This window comes from Protopterus annectens, chromosome 9.part0, assembly GCF_019279795.1.
Source record: "Protopterus annectens isolate FY-2018-M chromosome 9.part0, PAN1.0, whole genome shotgun sequence".
Taxonomy (NCBI): Eukaryota; Metazoa; Chordata; order Ceratodontiformes; family Protopteridae; genus Protopterus; species Protopterus annectens.
In genome coordinates this window covers 1,164,400,394-1,164,422,230 of record NC_056743.1, presented here as the reverse complement: position 1 = coordinate 1,164,422,230, position 21,837 = coordinate 1,164,400,394, and the positions used below count along the sequence as shown (strand labels likewise).

General features: G+C 37.8%; 1 protein-coding gene across 1 annotated transcript in view; it reads right to left on the bottom strand.

The window, feature by feature from the left end:
- The window catches only part of LOC122811900 (membrane-spanning 4-domains subfamily A member 4A-like), a gene marked incomplete at its 5' end in the record, with an annotated part of 116,671 nt that overhangs the window by 33,250 nt on the left and 61,584 nt on the right, over window positions 1–21,837 (bottom strand). The window contains 2 exon segments of the mRNA XM_044084052.1: window positions 8,744–8,917; window positions 9,094–9,150. Of these exon segments, the coding sequence (XP_043939987.1) occupies window positions 8,744–8,917; window positions 9,094–9,150 (231 nt within the window).

Genomic DNA, 21,837 nt, shown 5'->3' with positions numbered 1-21,837 from the left:
TACAAGGAAGACCTTTTTATTCATACAGCTTATATTTAAAGGTATGGCATCCAAGAACAGGGATGTAACCATTCCACTGTACCTGCTCTTGTCAGGCTGATCTTTGAATATATAAACCCATTTGGTATGTACCTGTCCAAACATTTGTCACAACTGGAGTGACCACAATGCTTTTCATGGAAACAATGAAGGGTCTAAATCACACAAAATATGCAGACTGTCTCAAAGCTTTGTCCTTTTTCTTGGTATAATACAGGGTACTAAGAGGTGCCCTTTGCCTCATGTACGCAGCTTCAACAGACCCTATCTTCTCAGACCTAGTATACGTTTACAAGCCCATATTTAGCATGAGTAAGTTCTCAGTCTCTTTAGCAACATAACTAGAACATGTTGGAGTAACAGGTATGTATCATAAAGAATACCTTTTCTATGCAACCATCTTATATTGTACATAAAGAAAAGTATTTCTCTAAGTCGAGTCAAATGCAATTTGAATGAATGGATGGGAAGTTACAAATTCATCCTGGTTTTGCATCCATGTCCCTCATGGATAGGGGCAACAAGTAAATGTCCCAATATAATCTTGTCCCGCCCATCTCTGGGTTATTTGTACACAAAATATAATGGCTAAAATCTGCCACTGGAATGTAAGGATAAGCTTCTTATGATCCTCACAGATCAATAGCCAAGTAAGGACCTATGATTAGAATTCATAGGAAACAACTTCACCTGCATAATTTTGTTAAACATACTGCTTATCAATGTCTCTTATTGGCCATGCTTTGCTAAATTTACAGTAAAGTACAATTCCACTATCAGATGTATTTGCAGCATAAGTAAAAGTTAAACAATTCTTTTGCACCATTACTTCTTTGGTTTACATTGGTCAAAAGGTTAGCCATTGTCTGTCTCAAATGCTGTTACACTAGCCAGGAGCACTGAGGAAGAATCCAATATATACAACTAAAGTCAAAATGACTGACCTTTGCTAATCAAAAGCACAGATGTTTGGTATTTTCTCATGTGCACCAACTGCTTGACTTGTGTAGGTCCATAAATGACCCTTCACCTTTCCTACCTTCCCCATTAATCACTACTTCTCTATACCTTTATTCTCAATGTCATTAATATTTTAAGAAATAATCCAGAAATAAAGTATAGCATTCACTCAGACATTAACTATAACCACCATGCAAAAGTAATACTCGTAGCCTTCCTATACTGCTACTTGTCACATTTAACCTACATCTTACTATGCTGCTCCACACCCACATCCTTCTCTAGCAGACACACTGTAAGTATTATCTCTTCATATGTTACCAGTTTCTAGAAAATGAATTACTGCATGTAAAGGTACACTTTGATAAAGCTGATGTACCCTGTTTACATACCTCATTATCAATGATCAACACTACTTATTTGCTTTTCCGATAACATACCTCATCCTATTTTTCCACATAAACAGTATACCCCATAAATTGCTAAGCATGCGGCATTTATCATCTGGTATGCATTGTTTTTTGCATTTAATTCTTTTTCTTCCGTGTCATGGTAAGATTTTTTATTTCCTCCTTAAACAATGTAAATTTACTTATCTTCACATAACCCTCATTAATCTACTAACTAAACAGATAGAGCCCTTTTGTGAATGCATTGGTGAATACTAGTTACACTGCTGTAAAAGAACAGTACATGAGATACTAGGCGTTCTACTATCAAGGCTCGGTTACTGCTTCTGTCCCCCAGTAGTATTATGCTAGTAAGCTGGGTCTTTATTCTGAAGTTATGTTTGTTTTATCATTTTATTTTACTGTAGCATGCCTAGGTTTAGACATGCTGATGAGTGACTGCTCCACAGTGTTTTGCACATTTGTATGTGCATCACAAAATATTATACTGAGGTAGAGCTGCTTACACAAGAAAAGATTCAAGCACAAACCTACAGGAAAATCCAAGTGTCTGTCCTGATAAAAGCACTTCTGCAAAGTTAAAGCTTAAACTTTGTATTGCAACTAGGTGTCAGAATGCAGCCTGACTAAACATTGTTAAAGTCCAGTCTGGTACCCCTCTGTTCTGTTCAGCACCTTATCCCATTCTTTAAGCAAGGAATACCTTGCAGAATGGAGATAGTTGTGTCTTTCGGCTTTTCCTGGTTAGGGGTCGCAACAGCAGAACTCCAGTCTGCTAATGATTGGCAGTAGATTTTCATGTGCCAAGTTGCCAGCCCTGATGCACGACCTTCAACGAAGGCACGCCCATTCACGCATGTCGCCACACAGAAGGCGCTCTAGCTGAGAATCGAACAGGACAAGAATGGAGATAGTACAGTTGTATAAATAAGCTTACCATAACAGTATTTGTTTGAATAGATCACTGCCGCAGTAGCGAAAAAACAAGTGGGATGCCTCACCAAGAGATCAGACCAACCATGCAGCTTCCAAAGCTTTAGGGTACCTTTACACATCCTAGCCATTGCCATGCACAAAGAACTTTTTTTGTCCAAAAAGAAGGGGACTAAAGCCATGTTCACTGGGGTGCATACACAGAACAATCTCTCACCCTGCCATAAAAATAACAAACAATGGGATGGAGAGAGAGGTTAATGCAACAGCCATCTATTTGAGCATCTATTGTTGTGGTAGGTTTACTTACACAGCTCTACTATGTTCATCATTAGATCACTGCTGCCGTAGCATAAACTACATGGAATGAATACAAAAGCTTAGACAGCAGGGGAGAAGAAAGATGAATCAGAGTCTGGGAGTCCATGTAGAATAGTCATAACAAATCCTGCTCTGAACCTGGAATTGGAATCCAGTTTGTAGTATTTGATAAAGGCATGTGCAGATGACTAAGTTGCTGCCTCTACTATGATTCTAAAGTCCTCCCCTTTCCAAAAAGCCACAGAAGTAGCAGAGCCCTGGTAAAGTGGGTCTTCAGTTTACTTGGAAGTCTTTCATTAGACCATATACATATGGTCTGAAGAAGCGGTATGTACACCGTGAAAGTGCTTACCTTTTTCTTTTACATTAAAGCCTGTGGAGTTTTTATAGGCTAATAGTCATGGTGGTCAGATTATTTTATTAGTGCCTTCTGTAATATCTACTGCATTTCCTCAGTGAAAAGGTGCCTAACATTAATTCGATTTCCATTATCCAGACATTTAATTGAAGAGGTTGAAGGTTGGGGTATACCAAACACCATTCATCCTGTGTGAGCAAGCCCATTCTGTGGGAGAACCTATAGTAATTTCTCTTGTGCATTTTCAAAAGAAGGGAGAATGGCAATTGCCTGAGCCAAAGGTGTGGGGTGGTCACCACAATTATCTTTGAACAGTCCTTCTGGATCTTTATAAGTACTCTGGTTGTTAGAGAAAACAGTGAAAAAAAGTGGAAATAAATATTTCTATCTATGGGACTGAAAAGGCATCAGCCTTCCATGCATGCTTGCAAAGGTTCCTGGAGCAGAATATTTTTCAGTTGTCTATTGTCTATTTTGAATAGAAACAAATCCACACAGATGAATCAGTTTCTGGAAGATTCCTTGTCCCAGGCTCAGTCTCCACTCATGAGGATCTGTCCTAGTCCTGCCCAGCTTGTCTGCACAAATGTTTTGCTCTGATGGAATATAAATATCCTCAAGTGAGAGAATTGACTGAGTTGCTAGAGCCAAGGCTACTATAGGTAGTCTGCAAAGGAGGTGTCACCTGGTTACCCCTGTTTGTTTATGTAACACACCATTGTACTGTTACTTGTGATCACTAACAAAATATGTGAAGTCCAAGGATGGCTCAAAGATTTTATAGCATTTACTGGAGTCATCATGTCCTTAATAGTTATGTGCTTAAACTTGTATTGCTTGTTCCAGAGGTTCTGTACTTAAACCCTCTTTGGCATAAGCCCCCAAGCAAGGGGGTAGGAGCTGAAAGGGAGATAGGAAGACCTGAGCCGGGAGACAACTGATTTATCTAGCAGAGTAACTCACTTTTCACAACCCACAGCACTAGAATTTGAAATGAGAGGGGATACTGTTGCTGAGTCAATACTGGCTTGACAAATTATTCTATTTTTTCTCATGTGAAGTCTGGCCAAGGGAATCATGCAAACAGTAGAGGGCAAGATTTCTAAGATATACTCTGTCAGATGTTGGAGTTTGATTTGAATATATCAGCAATTGCTCTCTATAATTCTCAACTTTGTAATGTGGAAGAAAGGCCATTACAAGTGTTATATCTAGGAGACATCTTAGAAACACTACCTTGTGAGAAGAAATGAGAAACTTCTCTCTGCTCATGAGACATTCCAGGCTGAGAAACAGTTTTGTTACTCATACCAGAGATTAATGACAAGCTTTGGAGGAATCTGCAAAAATGGGGCAGTTGTCGAAATAAAGAAAAATGTGAAAGCCCTGCGACCTGAAATGTAGTGTTACAGACGACAAACAAGTATCCTGGAGCTGTAGATAAACCAAAGTCAAAACAGCAAATTGGAAATGCAAACCAGACACAAAAGGCCCTAAAATTGCTATTGATTGGAGTGTGATGGTAAGTGTTTTTTTTTTCTTAAATCCAATGCTAGCAGAAAACTGGAAGTAGGAATAACAGGTAACAAGAGGTTTGTGGAAATCATTTTGAATTCTGTATTGATAATATGAAAGATTAGAAATGAAAGGTCAGGACCCAATGATCCTTCTCACTTTGGCACTAGAAACATTTTTAAATAAAACTCTTTCCTTCTTTTATCTTGACAGGGCAGATTCTGTTACCCCACAAGGCAGTGTCTGATCCAGAACAAAAGGCAACAGGCCAGTTTGATTGAAAGGATGTGATGGGATACCTTGAAAATGAGGAAGGGAATCTCAGTGAAATTGTGACCTTTTGAATTGTTCTCAATAACCAAATGTTTACAGTATTAATTGTCTAGAGGTAAACAAAAGTCTATGCTTTGGGAAATTGTTGCTGGGTTGCCAGAGTGGGGAGGGAAAGATCTTGAGGGGGCTTATAGACAGTCAAACCTTTTAGCCTGCCCTTGATTATGGGAATATCCTCCTTTCTTTTGAACCATCCAGACACTGGTTTTTTTTAATTGTGTTTTCCTGAGCCTTGTTGAGAGTATTTATTCTGCTTCATAAAAAAGGAACCTGAACTGGAAGAAGACTTTCTGTTATATAAAAGAAAGGAAAGCTGAATAACATGGGTAACCCCCCCAAAATTAACTTTCTATCTTCATCAAACTCTTTAAGGATCTCCATAGAGTAAGGAGCAGATACATATCCAGCAGAGCATTTAAAGTTTCATTTTTAACATCCTACGGTAACTTTTGAGGCTGTGACCAAGTAAATGTTCTGGACACAGCCAGAGGCAGCAGCTTGAGATACAACATCTGCAGTGTCATAAGCACATTTCAAGTAAAGTTTAATGACTTGAGACATTTACCAATAACACTGTACACACTGGATTATGAAAGTGAAAGCTCAGCTACTGGATTCCTTAAATTATCACAAGACAAAAGCAAAAATTTAGGCTTGTGTGCCTCACAATTTACAATTCTGAATGCCAGAGTGGAAGAAGAATAAACTATTTATTTATTTTTTTAACCAAATGTATCCACAACCTTTCCCAGTTTGTCAGAAGAATCAAGGCTAGCTGCTTACTGATGAGTGGTAGAAGCTGACTTTGAAAGAGAAAATTATTGCAGAATCTGCCCTGGAATTCTTAAAAAAGAAACTTAGCAGATTGCGATACTTTATGCAACATATACTTTTTTGAGCAGACGGTTGACTGTCAGGAAAATTACAGACTGACAAAAAGGCATCCTCTAATGCTGACAATATAGGAATAATTTGTGCAAGCTGAGGAAACTCTTCCTGTAATAACTCATAATATTTTTGTTGAGATTCAGACATGTTTTTATGTCCCCACTGAAAAAAAAAATCCCTCATTTTGACAATAACATTAGCAAAGGACCATTCTTCAGCATTGGAATCTGAGGAAAATATGTCTTCAGAGTCAGAATCCACCCTTTTGGTGAGGAAGTATGAAAAACACTATCCCAGTCTAAATCTTATTCCTCATACTGGGAATCAGAATCTGACAGGGAACAAACTCTTTCCCGCTTTTTCATATGGAGAACCATTATCGTTTAGAGACTGAAATGCTCTCAACAACCCTCTTGCTAAATTCATCTAGTTATCTGCTTCAGGAAAAGAAATATGTCCAGACATATGTTTCATCTTCCTAGCAGACTCCCTAAGGGAAAAGAGGCAAAATAGTTCCTACTCTAAGAAAGTGACTCCACAGTTTAATATAATGAAGGAACACTTTATGGTACCTTCCAGTGAAGCCTGAAAGACTGGTTAGTCCTTACTCCAAAAAGGCACATGTACAAATACTGAGGATGTGCCTCACTCATGGTTCATGGTGGCATCCCATGGAGCAACACCAAAGGATCCCCAAAAAGGCAATTATACAGATACAGAGGATATGTCTCACTCCTGGTCCATGATGTCATCATGGGAGCAACAGCAGAGGACTCAGGAGAAAAAGAAGAGCATTCTGAGGAACCACAAATGGCCACAGCAGAGTCACCCATCAGTGGCTGAGGCACAGATGTTGTCTTAAAGACCTAAGTCTTCTTTATAATTTGTTTTCTTTTTGTGGCTCAGTGAGGGATCAATAAACTTAATGGCGCCTTACTCAATGTCTTGGCCACAACATCAGTCTTACCGGTGGATAGCAGAGCCCAGAAGAGTTGGTGATACCTTTATACAAAACCAGGACATTTCTAAGGTAAATCTTTTATCAAGACACACTTGTCCTAGCCTCTCCCAACAGGTAATGCATAAACAGTACACATTTCCTCACAAAACGAACAAAAAATGAGGAAATCCCCACAGCGAATAAAGACTGGCTTGCAGCCAAAAAATGTTTCTGATAGTGGTTAATGGAGCTCTGAAGGGTGGGTCATAAGCCTAGAAAGAAAAAAAAAATGCTTTGATAAAATTTGTCAAAATCACCTTGCCAAGAAAAGATTCCAGCCCTAAACAAACAATCCAAAGGTAAAAGTTAGATTTTCTTAGCAAAGCAAAAAAAAAAACAAAAAAAAAAAACACAAAAGACTTTCCTCAGATAAGCAACATATTAAAATGTTGCTCTGATGGGAAAGCTTATTGTGTAAAGTAATCAAACAAGTGCAGAAATGCCATAAAGCAAAAATATTACATACAGCACAACATATTTTTCTTCAGATTAAGGGAGTGGAAGGTAATTCCCAATGGAGAACTTATCTGCCCAGCTTTGATGAAATACTAACCAAATGTTTATCATCTGAAGTCCTTGAAGGAATGTACTCTTTACCGGCAAGAAAGTTTTGAAGTTTTTTGCTGCCTAGTTACTGCCTTTATACTGATTTCCTTGTGTATAGCAATGGCTAGGGTTTATGGAAGGCTTCATCAAGCTTTTAAAACTGTCTTGTTGGTCTGAACACTTGGCAGGAAATCCCATATAGCTTAGACTACTGCAAAAGTGATCTAATTCTATTCATCATATTTTTCCACCTCCCAAGATCACATCTTTCCTTTATCTCAGTCAAGTTGATGACATGTATATATATATATATATATATATATATATATATATATATATATATATATATATATATATATATTCATACCTCTAAAATCAGTCATTCATTCTGTCCCGAGGGAGTGTGTACAAACTACAAGATCAGTTGACAATATTCTGCTGAAAGAAGCTTATTTTCACTATTTGTTTGTTGTTATTGAAACACAATGCACTTCCGCTGAGACATCAGATAGCCATCATTTGTGGATATGTTTACAACTGCAAATTACAGATGTTTTATTATTTATGATTTATTATTTTATTGTTACTTGTTAAAAAAGACAAGAAGATTTGGTTTGAATTAAATTGGTATATAGGCTTTTCCGCCATTTGAATCAGGCCACATAGAAAGATATGCAGAGAAGCATGAAAACAATGTCTTTGCTTCAGTAGAGAGTATTTTGAGTATAAATTAGCTTAGTAATATTTTGTTTCTTTATATCCCTGACTTTTAAAGCACTTAGTGGCAAGATGGCGTTATGATAAGTGAAAACATCATTCTGAATATTCCATTCTGCTCGCAATTCTTCACACTAAACTAATTATCATTTTTACTACCACTACAGATGTTATTGTTGCTAATTTATGTTGTTTCTATGATTCATTTAATTTTCTTGTCTTGTTCGGCCTTTGCTAATACACATTTCTTGCCAAATTCAATTTGCCTGACACCATCTTATTTCTCTATGTATGTCTTCCATCAAGTTTGAACAGATAACAATTCCAGGTACTTGCTGGAGACACACGGCAGACAATATTGAAATAAAGCCCACACTTCAAAAAATAAAACCATACACAGGACCAAAATGTATACAGCATATGTGCATTCTTTCTGACAGACCCCTCTCCATATGTATGTCATTCTGTTGAACCAGCACTTTGCTTGGACTAGATTGAAATGACAGTCATTCTCACCCCTCCCTCCTTCCACTGATAGAGAGTAGAGAAAAGTTTACAATGAGTGTGCAGCCTTTGTCATTCTAACTAAGATTGCTACAATTCAGCTTTCTGTTAACAAGATCTCATTTAAAATTCATAAATAACATTGCATTCTAGATATGATGGCATGATGTTAACTTACTTAATCATGCAGTTCAGCAGTGCAAACATTTGATAACTTACCAGTTTTCTGCGTTGAATATAACTGCAACCGTAATAATAAGAGTACGGCCAGTCATTGTCATTGCATGTCTTCGTATACTGCATGTGGTCATGCGCTATGTCGATGATGTACAGTATAAGGCTAATGCCTGCAGTAATAGCACTGATAAAATTTAAAGCCAAGGCTGACTTAACCTGAAAAAAAAAACATGAGTATTTTTTTCCTGTGGCTTATTGATGTATGAATGAATCACAAATCTTTGAGGGAGCACCAAAGTTTGAGGGAGCAGAATCCAGCACCGCCATTAACTTTATCACTCCTCTCAAATTAATTTCATATACATGATAATGAAATCAAAGCATCAACTCACAAGACAGGTATTTGTGTTTCTGCTTGCTGCAACTGCCACCGATCCAGATGCGATAAACTGAAAAATAAATAAACCGTAACAAATATCAAATGGAGCCCACATTAAAACATCTGGCAAATGATCATCAGAAATCACCATAACTGAAATCTTTCTCTATGACGAGACTTTTAGTGGTGCTTGAAAGTTTACTACAGCTGAGCCCAAAGTGGTTATTAACTGAATAATATCAGCATGTTCTAAAAAGAAATTCTTCCCACTTTAAAGTGTTTTATCATTTTAAACAGATGCCTGTAAGAAGGCCAAAATCCATCAGCATGTAAATTAAACTACATACATGAACAGAACCTAATGGTGATAGAGCAAGTTCTTGTTAATTTCAATGCTGACGTCCACTGTTAGTGAGGTGGAACAATTTTGATTAAATGTGTGTCTGACCATATAGGGATGCATGAGACATTGAAGAAGTATAAAGGAATGTAATTTCTCAATTCACTGCAAATCATTTGTTGTACAAAGAGTATGGGAAGGAAGCAGGTATTTTTTATTGTACTGCAAAATAGATCATGTGGCAGCTTCTATATATGAACATACGTTACATGCAAGGGCACTGTCAGAGAACAAGCATAGTGGTAATGTGAAATCAGCAGTACAGAATTGCTGAGAGTATGATTTTAATATGCTGTTTCCAACAGTATGGATTCAAACTGAACATATTTTGTTGTTATGGTATTCTTAAAGAACTAAAGTATCATACATGGCTATTTTGGTATTGTACAGTTATTTCTTATAACAAACAGAACAAATTTTTTTTTCAATAAAGTTGTGAAGTGTTACAAAAGAAAACAAAGGAAGAAGAGTCCTAATTAAGTGACCCGCATAGCTCTAACAACATTTTATTATTGTCCAAGTATTCGGATACTTAATATTGTGCAAAATCAACAATATGCCATAAACTATTTATTTATTTATTTATTATCATTTGTTAACCGGGTTGGTCCAACTGAGCTGAAGGCCCATTATCAGTGGAGACCCAAGGAGAAAAGCTACAGCTACAGTTACAGTTAATCAAAAAAATAGCATTACATTAAGTACATTGACAAGAAGTATTACATACAGTTGAAATAAAGGGTCTATATTATATCACTGAATGCTTAAAAAAGCAAACGGTGATTAATCGACCCTATGTAAGTGAAAGCTTACAATATCGAACTGTCAGAACAAAAAAAAAGAAAACAATTTAAAACATTACATTAAGTGGGGGGGGGCTGTGGCCCCCACACCCCCTTACTTAAATATACCAACTCCGAGACCGCACTACAGTGCCGAAAACAGCAAAGTACCAAAGCGGCCAAGCGAATTCCTTCCCAGGGAAAGAATTCTTTTAAATGCCACTTCAATATTTTGCCATTTCAGTCTTTTAAGTTTGACCAAGATGCATTCGAAAGAATGCATCTTCGGTCTTCTAATATAGACCCGAAATAAAACATAGAATACATTTGTACACTATTTTAAAAAAATCAATCATGATAAAAAGCAAGACTATGTCAAAGTAAATTTTAAGCCACACACAATACTTTACATTCACACATTTTCAAAGCTCCATACATTTAAAGTTACATTTCCATTGTAGTTTATACATTTGATGTGCAATTATTCATATACACGTTTGTGCAACTTTGTCTATCAATGCAGCCAACTTACTCCAGCACTTCTTCATTACATTTTCTAAATGTTGTCATGCAAATAAAATATAAATATAACCATTGCACAAAATCTGAAGGTAGAGCAAGATGAACAGCAGGAAGAGACAATTGAAACTCACCTACATAACCCAAAGAAATACTGGCATACAATTAATCAAATCCTTCATTCTGGTAACCCATCCACTCCCCATCCAAGCACCACTAGCAAGCCCCTCCAAACTGCTACTAACTGTAACTCCTACTTTATAGACTCCATTAGTAAACTTATCAACCATCCAGACACTAACCCCACCCCAACCACCACTCCTTCTACTCTCCTCTAATACCTCCTCTGCTTTCTGCTTAAAAACTGTATCCACCCAATACATACAATCTCTTCTCCTGAAGCTCAAACCTTCCTCTCCCTCAACAGACGGTCTCCCTCCACTCTTTCTCCAGCTAGCTGCCAACTCCTTAGCCCTACCCATCTCCATTCTTATCAACCAATCTATTACTGAAGCTAAAGTCCCAGCCATCAGGAAAATGTTCTACACTCTCCACATCCATAAAGGAGATAACTTCACTGAACTATCCAACTATAGGCCCATAGCAATTCTATCACCCCTCTCTAAGATCTTGGAAAAATGTGTTCACAAACAAATCCTACAATACCTCACTCAAGAAAACCTAATCACCCCGATTCAACATGGCTTCCGCCCTGGTCATAATACATCTACTGCTTTCATCTCCTTCATAAACACCATCTCACAAGCCAGGGATCAGAATAAACAAGTTTCCTCTTAGACAAGCTCTCTCATTTAAACCTATGCCCCACCACTATCTCCTGGTTCTCTAGTTATATCAGCAACCATTCGCAGTCTGTCAAATGGAGCTCTGCTATCTCCCTCAAACTCCCTAAACAGATAGGAGTACCCCAAGGGTCAATCCTACTTCCATTGGTGTTTAACATTTTTACTAATCAATCATATACCTCTACCCCACACTCATCACTAATGCAGTAGGCAGATGACTCCACAGTCATCACCATTGCTAATACCCTTCCCGAGCTCCATACTACAACTCAGGACTCCTTTCTGTCCATTGAAAACTGGTTCAATCAAAATCATCTAATCCTATATCCAAAAAAAGACCAAACTCTTACTCTTTGTACCTAAAAGAATGACCCACCTGAAACCATCCTTCACCATCACGTCCCACAATAACATACCTATCACAGTAGAAAGCCACACCAAGCTGCTAGGGGTCATTATTGATGACCAGCTAAAACTTGACCTGCATGTTCTAAGTAACATTAAGAAAACACATCAAAAACTTTGTCTCCTTTACAGAAACAAAACCTTTCTCTCAAGTAAAGCTAAAATAGCTCTATCTCATGCCTACCTATTCCCAACCCTTCTCTATGGCTCTCAAATTGTCACTAGTCTACAGACCTCACTCATTACTAAACTAGAGTCTACATATAACAAGGTAGCTAAATGTGCTGCAGAACTACCATACTTCTCTCATCACTGCTTAGCACTCCGTAAACTGAACTGGTTAGAATTCCCCCATAACTTTCTCCTCTCTCAGCTTCAGATAATTCATTCTTTTCTTTACCAGCCCACTTTCTGCCCCAGCATAACATCTATCATCTCCTCCTACACCGCAGCAAGAACACTCCGGAGCTCTGACTAACATCTCCTATCCATTCACAAACCCAAGATCAGCATAGGAAAAAACATTTATAGCTGTTACCTGGCCTGAAAACTGGAATAAACTACCAGTTGACATCTGACACAAACTACAATTCAGAAAGGCAGTAAAAAAATCACTTAAGCAAAAATAAACTATGTCTGTGCTATCTCCTCCCTGACTAATCCATCCCTATAGCCCTCCCACTATCTCACCTTAGTTCTACTTCAGTTAAACTCTACCTTTCTCCTCATCACTCTTCACTTCAGCACTACAAACGATCTTTACTAACTCTCTGCCTCAAACCTACACTCTTAAAAAGATTGTTCATGTTACCTTCTCTTCTCCCTCTCACAGCCAGTTTGATCTGTACTGATGTATAACTTTCGACAGTTGATAGACTAAGCTTAGAAACACTTACCTAATTACCTTTGACCTCACTGTGACCACTATTCTTTGCCTTGTAAATTTGATCGGTACTGTTTTCATTTTTACTCTGCACTGTACCCTAATACATGCTGATATGTACAGGCTAATGGTCGTTCATGTTAATCTGCGCTTGTATATATCTACGTGTGATTTTGTATTATTATCTTTGTACTAAGTCTACTTAAATTTATGCATTAACTGTGGAGCTTTTCTACCCAGGTCTCCACTGAAAAAGGGCTCTGTCCTAGCTGGACCAACCCCGGTCAACAAATGTCAAATAAATAAATAAAAAAAATATGAGTTGAAGCAGAATTTGTGGAATATTGAAAACAAATGAAAATAGAGCTAGAATGGGCAAGGACAGGAGCAGGGTGTGATATAAAAAGAAATTAAGATGAAATTATCGTTATTGAACAAGAAAGATCAGAGGAAGAAGGCACTGCTGAAGTAAAGGCTATTGAGGGGAAGGTAATGCTAATGAATAAAGAGATATAGGAAGTCTTTAGAGATCACTACCCAGATCTGGACACATGGGTGCAAGGTAAGTAAGGTATATCTGAATCATGGTAAGGGAATGTGATGTTAATGAGCAACATAAATTCAACAGAACTATTTATTTATTTAGATTTGTTGATGAGGAATAAACAGACTAAGCTAAAGCTCATTTCCTTCAGAGACTTGGGAAGAAAATCTATACAGTTACTTAGCAGAGGTGACAATAATTAACTGTTCATGAGCATTGTTGAATGCATACAGGAAACAATTACAAAATAAATATGTTAAATATATACATTAATAGAAAACATGGAACCAAAAAAAGGCTACCACAAGAAGGAATTGCATGCAAGGCTTATAATCCCCACTCAGGGATAGCCCACACATAGTGTTTATAGGTTCATAGGTTCATACTAGGCTATCCACTCTAGGGCATTTATAAGCCTAGCCAGAGTGTGTTTGGCTTTCGCCACCCATTTTAAATTAATTTTGCTATGCCTTTTTTGAGGTTAGTATACTGTGCCTCTGTCTAACAGTGACACAGAAGTGATAGCCGGGGTAAACCTACGATCTCCCATCCACTCATCAAGATTCCTCTTGAAGAGAGTCAGTGTGGGACTCTGCCTAACCTGGACTGGGATTTTATTCCAGAGTGAAGGGAGCCTCTGGGTTATGAATCTGTCCCTCCAGCATGTCCTATTTATTTTGGTGCTGAGGTTCAAGTCTCTCGAGCGCGTAGCTTGATGGGATTTGGATTTTCTGAGGTGCAGCATGTCCATTAATTCCGGGTTGGACATGGCTTTATATGTCAGGCACAGATCGCCTCTGAGCAGGCGGTATGCCACTGAGTAGAGCTGGAGTTTCTTTAACCAGGCAGCATATGGCATCTGTTTGAGCCCTTTGATCCTCTTGGTGAGGTACTTTTGGGGTCTTTCCAGTTGCTGCAGGTGTCTGGTAAGGTACATCCCAAAAGGGGCATTGTACTCAATTATGGGCCTGATGAGGGATGAGTAAAGAGGTACGATGACCTCCCCTGATCTAGATGTGAATCCCTTCATGATTAGGTGGGCTATATAAAATGTTTTTCTAACAACTTTGGCCACGTGGTTGTCAAATGAGAGATTGCTATCAACTTGGGTCCCCAGGTCCCTAATGACTTCTTCTGTACTTAATGGATTACCACCTATGTGGTAATTTGTGGGCACTTTGTTTTTGCCAAAGGGGATGACTATACACTTTTTGGCGTTTAACTTGAGGCCATGGCTCTGGCACCAATTGTCTGTTTCTATGAGGCCCTTTTGGAGGATGCTTGTGTCGGTTGGAGAGTTGATTATGGCACCCAGTTTGCAGTCATCTGCGAACTTGGTCAGCCACAGTCCTTCCGTGTTGGCCTGTACCTCCGAGAAATATATACCGAACAAGAGAGGTCCCAGGACTGAGCCTTGTGGGACGCCACTTGTAACTGGTTTGGAGTCTGACATGGCTCCAGCAATTCTAACCATGTGGGTTCTGTCCTTGAGCCAGTTTGCAACCCATCTAGTGACATAGGGGTTTATATTTAAGCTGGTGAGCTTATCTATAATGCCCGAGTGGGGTATTGTATCGAAGGCTTTTGAGGTCCAGGTAGGCTGTGTGGACCACCTTCCCTTGTCAATGGCCTTGGTGACTGTTTCAAAGAAATCGACCAGGTTTAAGAGGCAGGATCTGCCCTTAACAAAGCCAAACTGGGTAGGATCCAGTGTCTGTAGGTCCCCAATATCTTTACTTACGAGGTCCATGATGATCCTTTCCATAGCTTTGCAGACCAAGCTAGTCAGGCTTATGGGGCGATAGTTTCCAGGATCCGTTGAGACACCACCTTTGTGGAGAGGGACCACTGTTGCTGTACGCCACTCTTTGGGTACATATCCTGTAGTAAGGCTAAGATTGAACAGTAGTTTTATGTTTGGGTTTAGCTCTTCTTGGAGTTCATGTAGGACGCAGCCCGGGACACCATTTGGTCCCATTGATGCTGTGTTTTTTGCTTTGGAGAGGGCGGCTCTTACCTGAGCATCTGAGATGTCAGGGGGGCAGCACTCTGTTGGGATAGATATTTGCCCTTTTGGTGGGGAGAGGGGGGAGAAGTTTGCACTGAACCTGTCAGCTAGGATGTTGGCAATGTCTGTGGGCTCGGTGTATTTTTTGTCATTTTGGACTAATTCTGAGCATATCTGTGAATTCCCACCCAGGTTCCTAACATAACTAAAGAAATGTAAATTATTTAATGAATATAGGTTTAGCACTTTCATCCTATTAGAATCAACTTAAAACTTAATCAAAACATTTCTTCAATATTGCAAACAGAAGCAAAGTTACAACTCTTTATTGTGAGAACTTCATACAACAAAAATTACTATCCTCTTCTTTATATAGCACAGAGTTAATTATCTGAGCTAATTGGGACCTAGGGTAGTTAGGATAATCAGACTGTTCGGATTATCAAACATATAATTGAACCCGATAAAAAACTTCTAAAATCTTGTTTTTTTCTGCATGCAGGAATATACTTTTCAACCATTCAGCAATTCCAGTGGGCAATAAAGAATATTTTTAACACATGAGCTGGCTACAAGCTCAAAAAACATGCTCAAGTGAATACCTGCAATGTTTACATATTCAGACTTTATGATTTTTCCTACCTGATAACTTTGGAAGGCTGGTTCGAATAAATGACATTTTGGATAATTGACTCTCTACTGTACTCCTATGTTGATCTCTCAACCTATATTCAATAAATAATTTACATTTATTAAACTCTGCATATGGACTATCAAAGCATGTCGGTCACCAGCCTTGTTTCCAAATTCCAATTTTTTTTTCTTGGTGAGGCTTTTCAGTAGCATTTATTTTGGGTTCTTTGATTTTTACATGTTCCAGGTGGATTTATTTGGATTGTTATTTGTTTGGATTGTTTTTATCAATAGAAAATATAAGTAATGAAGGTTACAAATAAAAACATTGACAAAAAAGTTAAATATAAGGTAAAGAATGTAGATAATGTAGTAGTTAAAGGAGATAGAGGAATAGAAGGAGAAACTATAACACATAGGTGGCGGGGATAGAATGGATGTAGATGCAATTCGGGTACAAGGACGAGTGGACGTTAGGTAGGTTTTATTGAACAGACATGTTTTATGTTTATTCTCATGTCAAATGTCTTGAGGAATAGAAATCCACAACCTGGTTATATAAACAGAGTATAAAGAGTCTCCAGTATGGTTGTATGATTTGACAACTTCTAGGAGCTTTTGGGTCTGAGATCTTAGGCCTCTGTGAGGCATATATTTTAGACAAAAACATTAGAGATTTGATCTACATATGGTATAGTATTTTATGAGAATTTACAAGGGGGAGTGGGTCAGATGGCAAAATGCTGGAATAGTGTAACAAAAATCAAACACCTATAATGTACTAAATATGGTGGGATTGCCAATAGGTAAAGATGGTATGATCACAAGCTACTAAAATTTGGAGGAAGATATTTGGAAACGATGTTGAGGTTAATGGTAAGAATTATAGTTATAGCAATAGACTTGTACAGTTGTTTCTGTATTCCTTGCTTTATAGATTGGTTAGAGGGGACATGATTTTTGTAAAGGAATGTTTAAATAATGCTGCATTATCAACCTCTTTGAGTCTCAAATTAATTTAGCAGAATTAGGATTCCAGAAACAATTGTTCATTTGTAAATATGTCGACACGGCACTCTTCTTTGGGAAAAAAGCTTTTTTCATTACAGTGATGGAAAATTATGGAACAATCTCCCAACAGAGACCAGAAAGGCCTCTAATCTCAATACATTCATAGCACTTATTGACTGTTGGCTTGAAGAAATTATTTTTAACCCTTAGTAACATCCAGAAAACTTATTTAATCTCTCTCTCAGTTTGATGCTCACCAAACTTCAAACACTGATATTGGGAGCTCTGTATGTTAGGAATAGAACATTATTTCATGGGGTGCAATGGAATGATAGAGCAGAGCTACAGATAACAGAAAGAAATATTAGAAGATGATAGCTATGACTTGGAAGTGAGTTGGCCTGGGGTACTATACAGAGTGCATGATCTACAACTTGACAATGAGGGTGTAATGCTGGAATCAAAGTAACTGGAGAAAACAAAATGTTTCAGTCTATGGTATAGATAGGATCTTAAGAACAAGGCAGAAGAGTACAAAGCAAGCAGGAGACCAGTAAGTGCAGTTATCATATATGTGAAAGAGGAATAATGAATATCTATTGAGTGTTGACATTTAGTGAACTGATATAGCTCTGAGTTTAGCTGGGGACTCTACATGGATAAGAAATATCAGATGGAATCATATGTAGGGTGATGGAATGAATCTTCTGAATGATGGGCAAATGGTTGAATACAAACGTATCAATAGATATGTGCTGTATGAGAATGTAGAGAATATCTGATGGGGTCTAAGTCTTTGAAGTAAAATGAAATAGTTTTAATCTGATGAGGTACCTGACTGTAGTGTGCTTTTCCTTTAAGATGGGTATGGACATTTATTCTTTTATGTATTAATATGTACTGAATGTTGGTGATAATTATATCTAATACAAATCGTAAAGAGAAAAAAATAATTTCATTACATATTTGATTCCTCCTTTGTTTGGACATATGAGATTTTTCCTGTCCTGCTAATACATTTCTTTGTTGTTATCCATAAGACCTAAAGCAAGGGGTGGTGACTATTGTTAACACATTTAGGAGGCATCATTAAAAGTAACAGTTGCTTAGATACAAGCATGCTAGCTAACCATAAGATCAGAAGACAGTGTTGAATTTGCAGCAAGAAGTTGTTCATGGAGGATAAGTATCTTTTACTATATCAGCCTCAGAGACAGCATTTTTCAAGTGCTAAAATGTTCTGATTCTGAAAAAATAGTAGCTTTTACAGTCACATTTCTGAAACAATTGTGACATTTGTTGTCCCAGGGTAAATGTCAGGAATAATTCTAATGTAAAGTCTGCCTTCATTAGAGTAAATGCTATCTCAGTACGGTAGTCCAAGAATTCTATATAGTTATTTTATGAGGAGAGATCAGAAAAGTAAGCAAAGAATATCTGAAAGCCTGTGAAAAGAGATATTTTCTATACATTTTGCAGAAAAATCATCTTTTTGTAGTTAAAATGCTTCTTGACCTGTATGTTAGAAAATGTACTATACTACTTACTGTATAGTAATCAGGGAACAGTGGCATAATAAGTGCTAGGTAATGCTGATGAGAGCCAGCAAACATAAAAGGCTTCATTTGATAAAATAATTATAGCACCATTATTTTGCCACTTTTTAAAATTTCCCTGCTATTTTTTAATGAAGCATGTTTATTGTTTAGTCTCTTTAACGCAAGCAGCAATATGCTTGTGTGGCAGAAAAAGTGAATTTGTAAAATCAAAAATTCCTTTTGGTGTGCAAAAATTAATTTTGTCCTTAGACAATTACCTCATTTTATAAAAAACGTAAACGTTTTAAGAGGAAGTATAACAAAGTAGTAATGTTATAAGGTTGAAGTATTCTAAACACATATAACATTCCAGTCTTTAATAGCTTTAATAGCTTATCCATATAGTATTACATTTTATTCTGTAAAACTGCTTATAAGTGTAAGGAAAAAACAAATATGACACAGAAGTTGACTTCACAAGGCAAGGATAAATTCACTTTGCGGTGTTAAAATTAAGTGTATGGTATAAATGAAAGCAATCATAAGGTGTGTGTCATTTCATTTAAAACAGTTACAAGTAAAAACTGTTTATGTGTCAAGGGTTCCAAATTTCCATAAAAAGAAAAAACCATCGCATCCATTCTGTAAGATGAACTGCTAAAGGATACCAGAACATAGTGAAAACGTTTCTTTACCGTACCTTGAAGGTAGTGATAACAACTTCCTTACCTGAAAGTCCCACAATTTCAGAATTATTAGAGTTGCAATAATAGCTATGGGTCATTGAACCAAATGACATCAGTTAACTGAGTCTTGACTTAATCCAACTAATTTCATGTCTATGGTCCCACATTTAACACTCACACAGGCAAACAAATACATTTTTGCGCACAGTTATTTCATTTCTATGCTTGAGTCCCATTTTTTTCTACTCTACTGACAAAAGTATCAAAAATAGTTTACCAATCATAATACTGTGAAACACTTGTATACTTCTTTTATAATTGTCTAAATAATATGGATGTATTCTCCAATGAAATGCAATCTTAGTATTCTAAATATTAATCACAGATGTTTAAACTGTTCTTTTCAGAGAGAAGAAGTAGCAAGCCATCCACTCCCAGCCCATAACTTACACACACACACAGATATATATATATATATATATATATATATATATATATATATATATATATATATATATATATGCCAAGACTGCACAGAGAAGTATTCCTAGTGAGCTTATATAAGTAATACATGCTGTTATGAACCTTATAAAACCATATGAGACACAGCAGTGTTATGAAGGACAGAGTTTCAAGTTCAGACATAAGGCAATAGCATATTTGGTCTTAATCTTAGTTTTAGCAAAATGGTAATCTTTAAACAGAAAGCTCATTTATCATTAAGGAGATATGTTCTTATAGCAATAACCCACGCTTGGGTGTGGGTAATGCTGGATTTACCCATGGTTGGCGTGGTGTTCGCCCTCGGGACCAAACAAAGCCAACCGTGGGTAAATACAGCATTACCCACACCCAGAAGTGGGTTATTGCTATTATACCATGACATTATTTAAGAAAAGAAACTATTACTTTTCTTAAATAATGGCATAGTATAATGCCTGTTTACTGCCCTTCCGCAGATGTCTGGCATCCACGGCAGTTCTGATGTACTGCACGCCTGCGCAGTACATCAGAGCTGTGGGCAAAAGCAACGGAGAAAGCAAGATCTCTGTTGCTTTTTTTTACTGTTTCGCTATGTTAAATGGGTTTAACATAGCAAGACAGTTTTAAAATAAGCAACGGAGATGTCCGTTGCTTATTTTAAAACTGACTCGCTATGTTAAACCCATTTAACATAGCGAAGCAGTAAAAAAAGCAACGGAGATCTTGCTTTCTCCGTTGCTTTTTTTTTAAAACCTGTCTCGCTATGTTAAATGGGTTTAGCATAGTGAGACAGCTTTAAAATAAGCAACGGAGATCTCCGTTGCTTATTTTAAAGCTGTCTCGCTATGTTAAACCCATTTAACATAGCGAGACAGTGTTTTAAAAGTAGAGTTATACTAATGGAAAAAAGTCCGGGCGACCGGACCTTTTTCCATTAGTATAACTCGATTTACAATGTGCACGCTGGCCAATCAGCGTGCACGTTTTGGGGGGGGGGGTCATGGTATAATTAAAGGTACTACACTATACACTATTTTTGATCAGGCAAGCCAACTTTCCAGGGGTGAACAACCAGTACTGTCTGCAAGTGTAAGTGTATATAGAGGTATGAATGGTGCAAGGTCAGTGTGTGTGTGTGTGTGAATGTGTGTGTGTGTAGGGCGGTGGGTCTTGTTTCAAAGGTGGATGGTTCAAGTCCCTTTTCACCCTATGATTTTTTTGGGGGGGTGGTTCTACTATTAATCCCTGGTATCTAGCAGTTTTGCCCACCCCTGGTCCCCATATTGTTTTAAATCCCATTATAGCATCGGAGTAGTACCCCTGCTGTCCAGTAGTTTCCCTGATCTAGTGTTGCAGGCTCTGCTTGGCTGTTTAGAGGTGTGAGCAAATATTTGAACTCCCCCACCATCCAGCCACCCACACATACATTCATTCAATGGCATTCACTCATATATTCAGCCATTCATACATAAACACTCACACACCTAATGTAACCCCTCTGCATTCTACTGCTTCCTTCCAAACAGATTGACACTCACACATGCAGCCTGTTGCATTCAGACATACACATCCTAACTCTACCTTGCCATTAAACTCCCTCATGGGCGCCGGAACCATAGAGAGAGGGGGGATGGAGGAATAAGTTACTGGCTACAGGGCGAAATGAAGTAAGGTAAGGAAACGGAGTGTGTGTAAATGCCCCCCATTCAATACACCTGGTGACTAGAGGCACTGAGGCTTGAACCCTGTACCTTCAGTATAGGGTAAAATGAGCATAAACTCCATAGCCACCACCACTTGTCAGCTTTGCCCAGGTTTCTTTGTGCTAAGAGTTGAGAGCTATAATGAGAACTGAATTTGTATCCTCCCAGGTTTCTTTGTGCTAAGACTTGAGAGCTATAGTGAGAACTGAATTTGTATTCCCCCAGGTTTCTTTGTGCTAGGAGATGCTATAGTGAGAACTGAATTTGGATTCCCCCAGGTTTCTTTGTGCTAAGAGTTGAGAGCTATAGTGAGAGCTGAATTTGGATTCCCCCAGGTTTTTTGTGCTAAGAGTTAA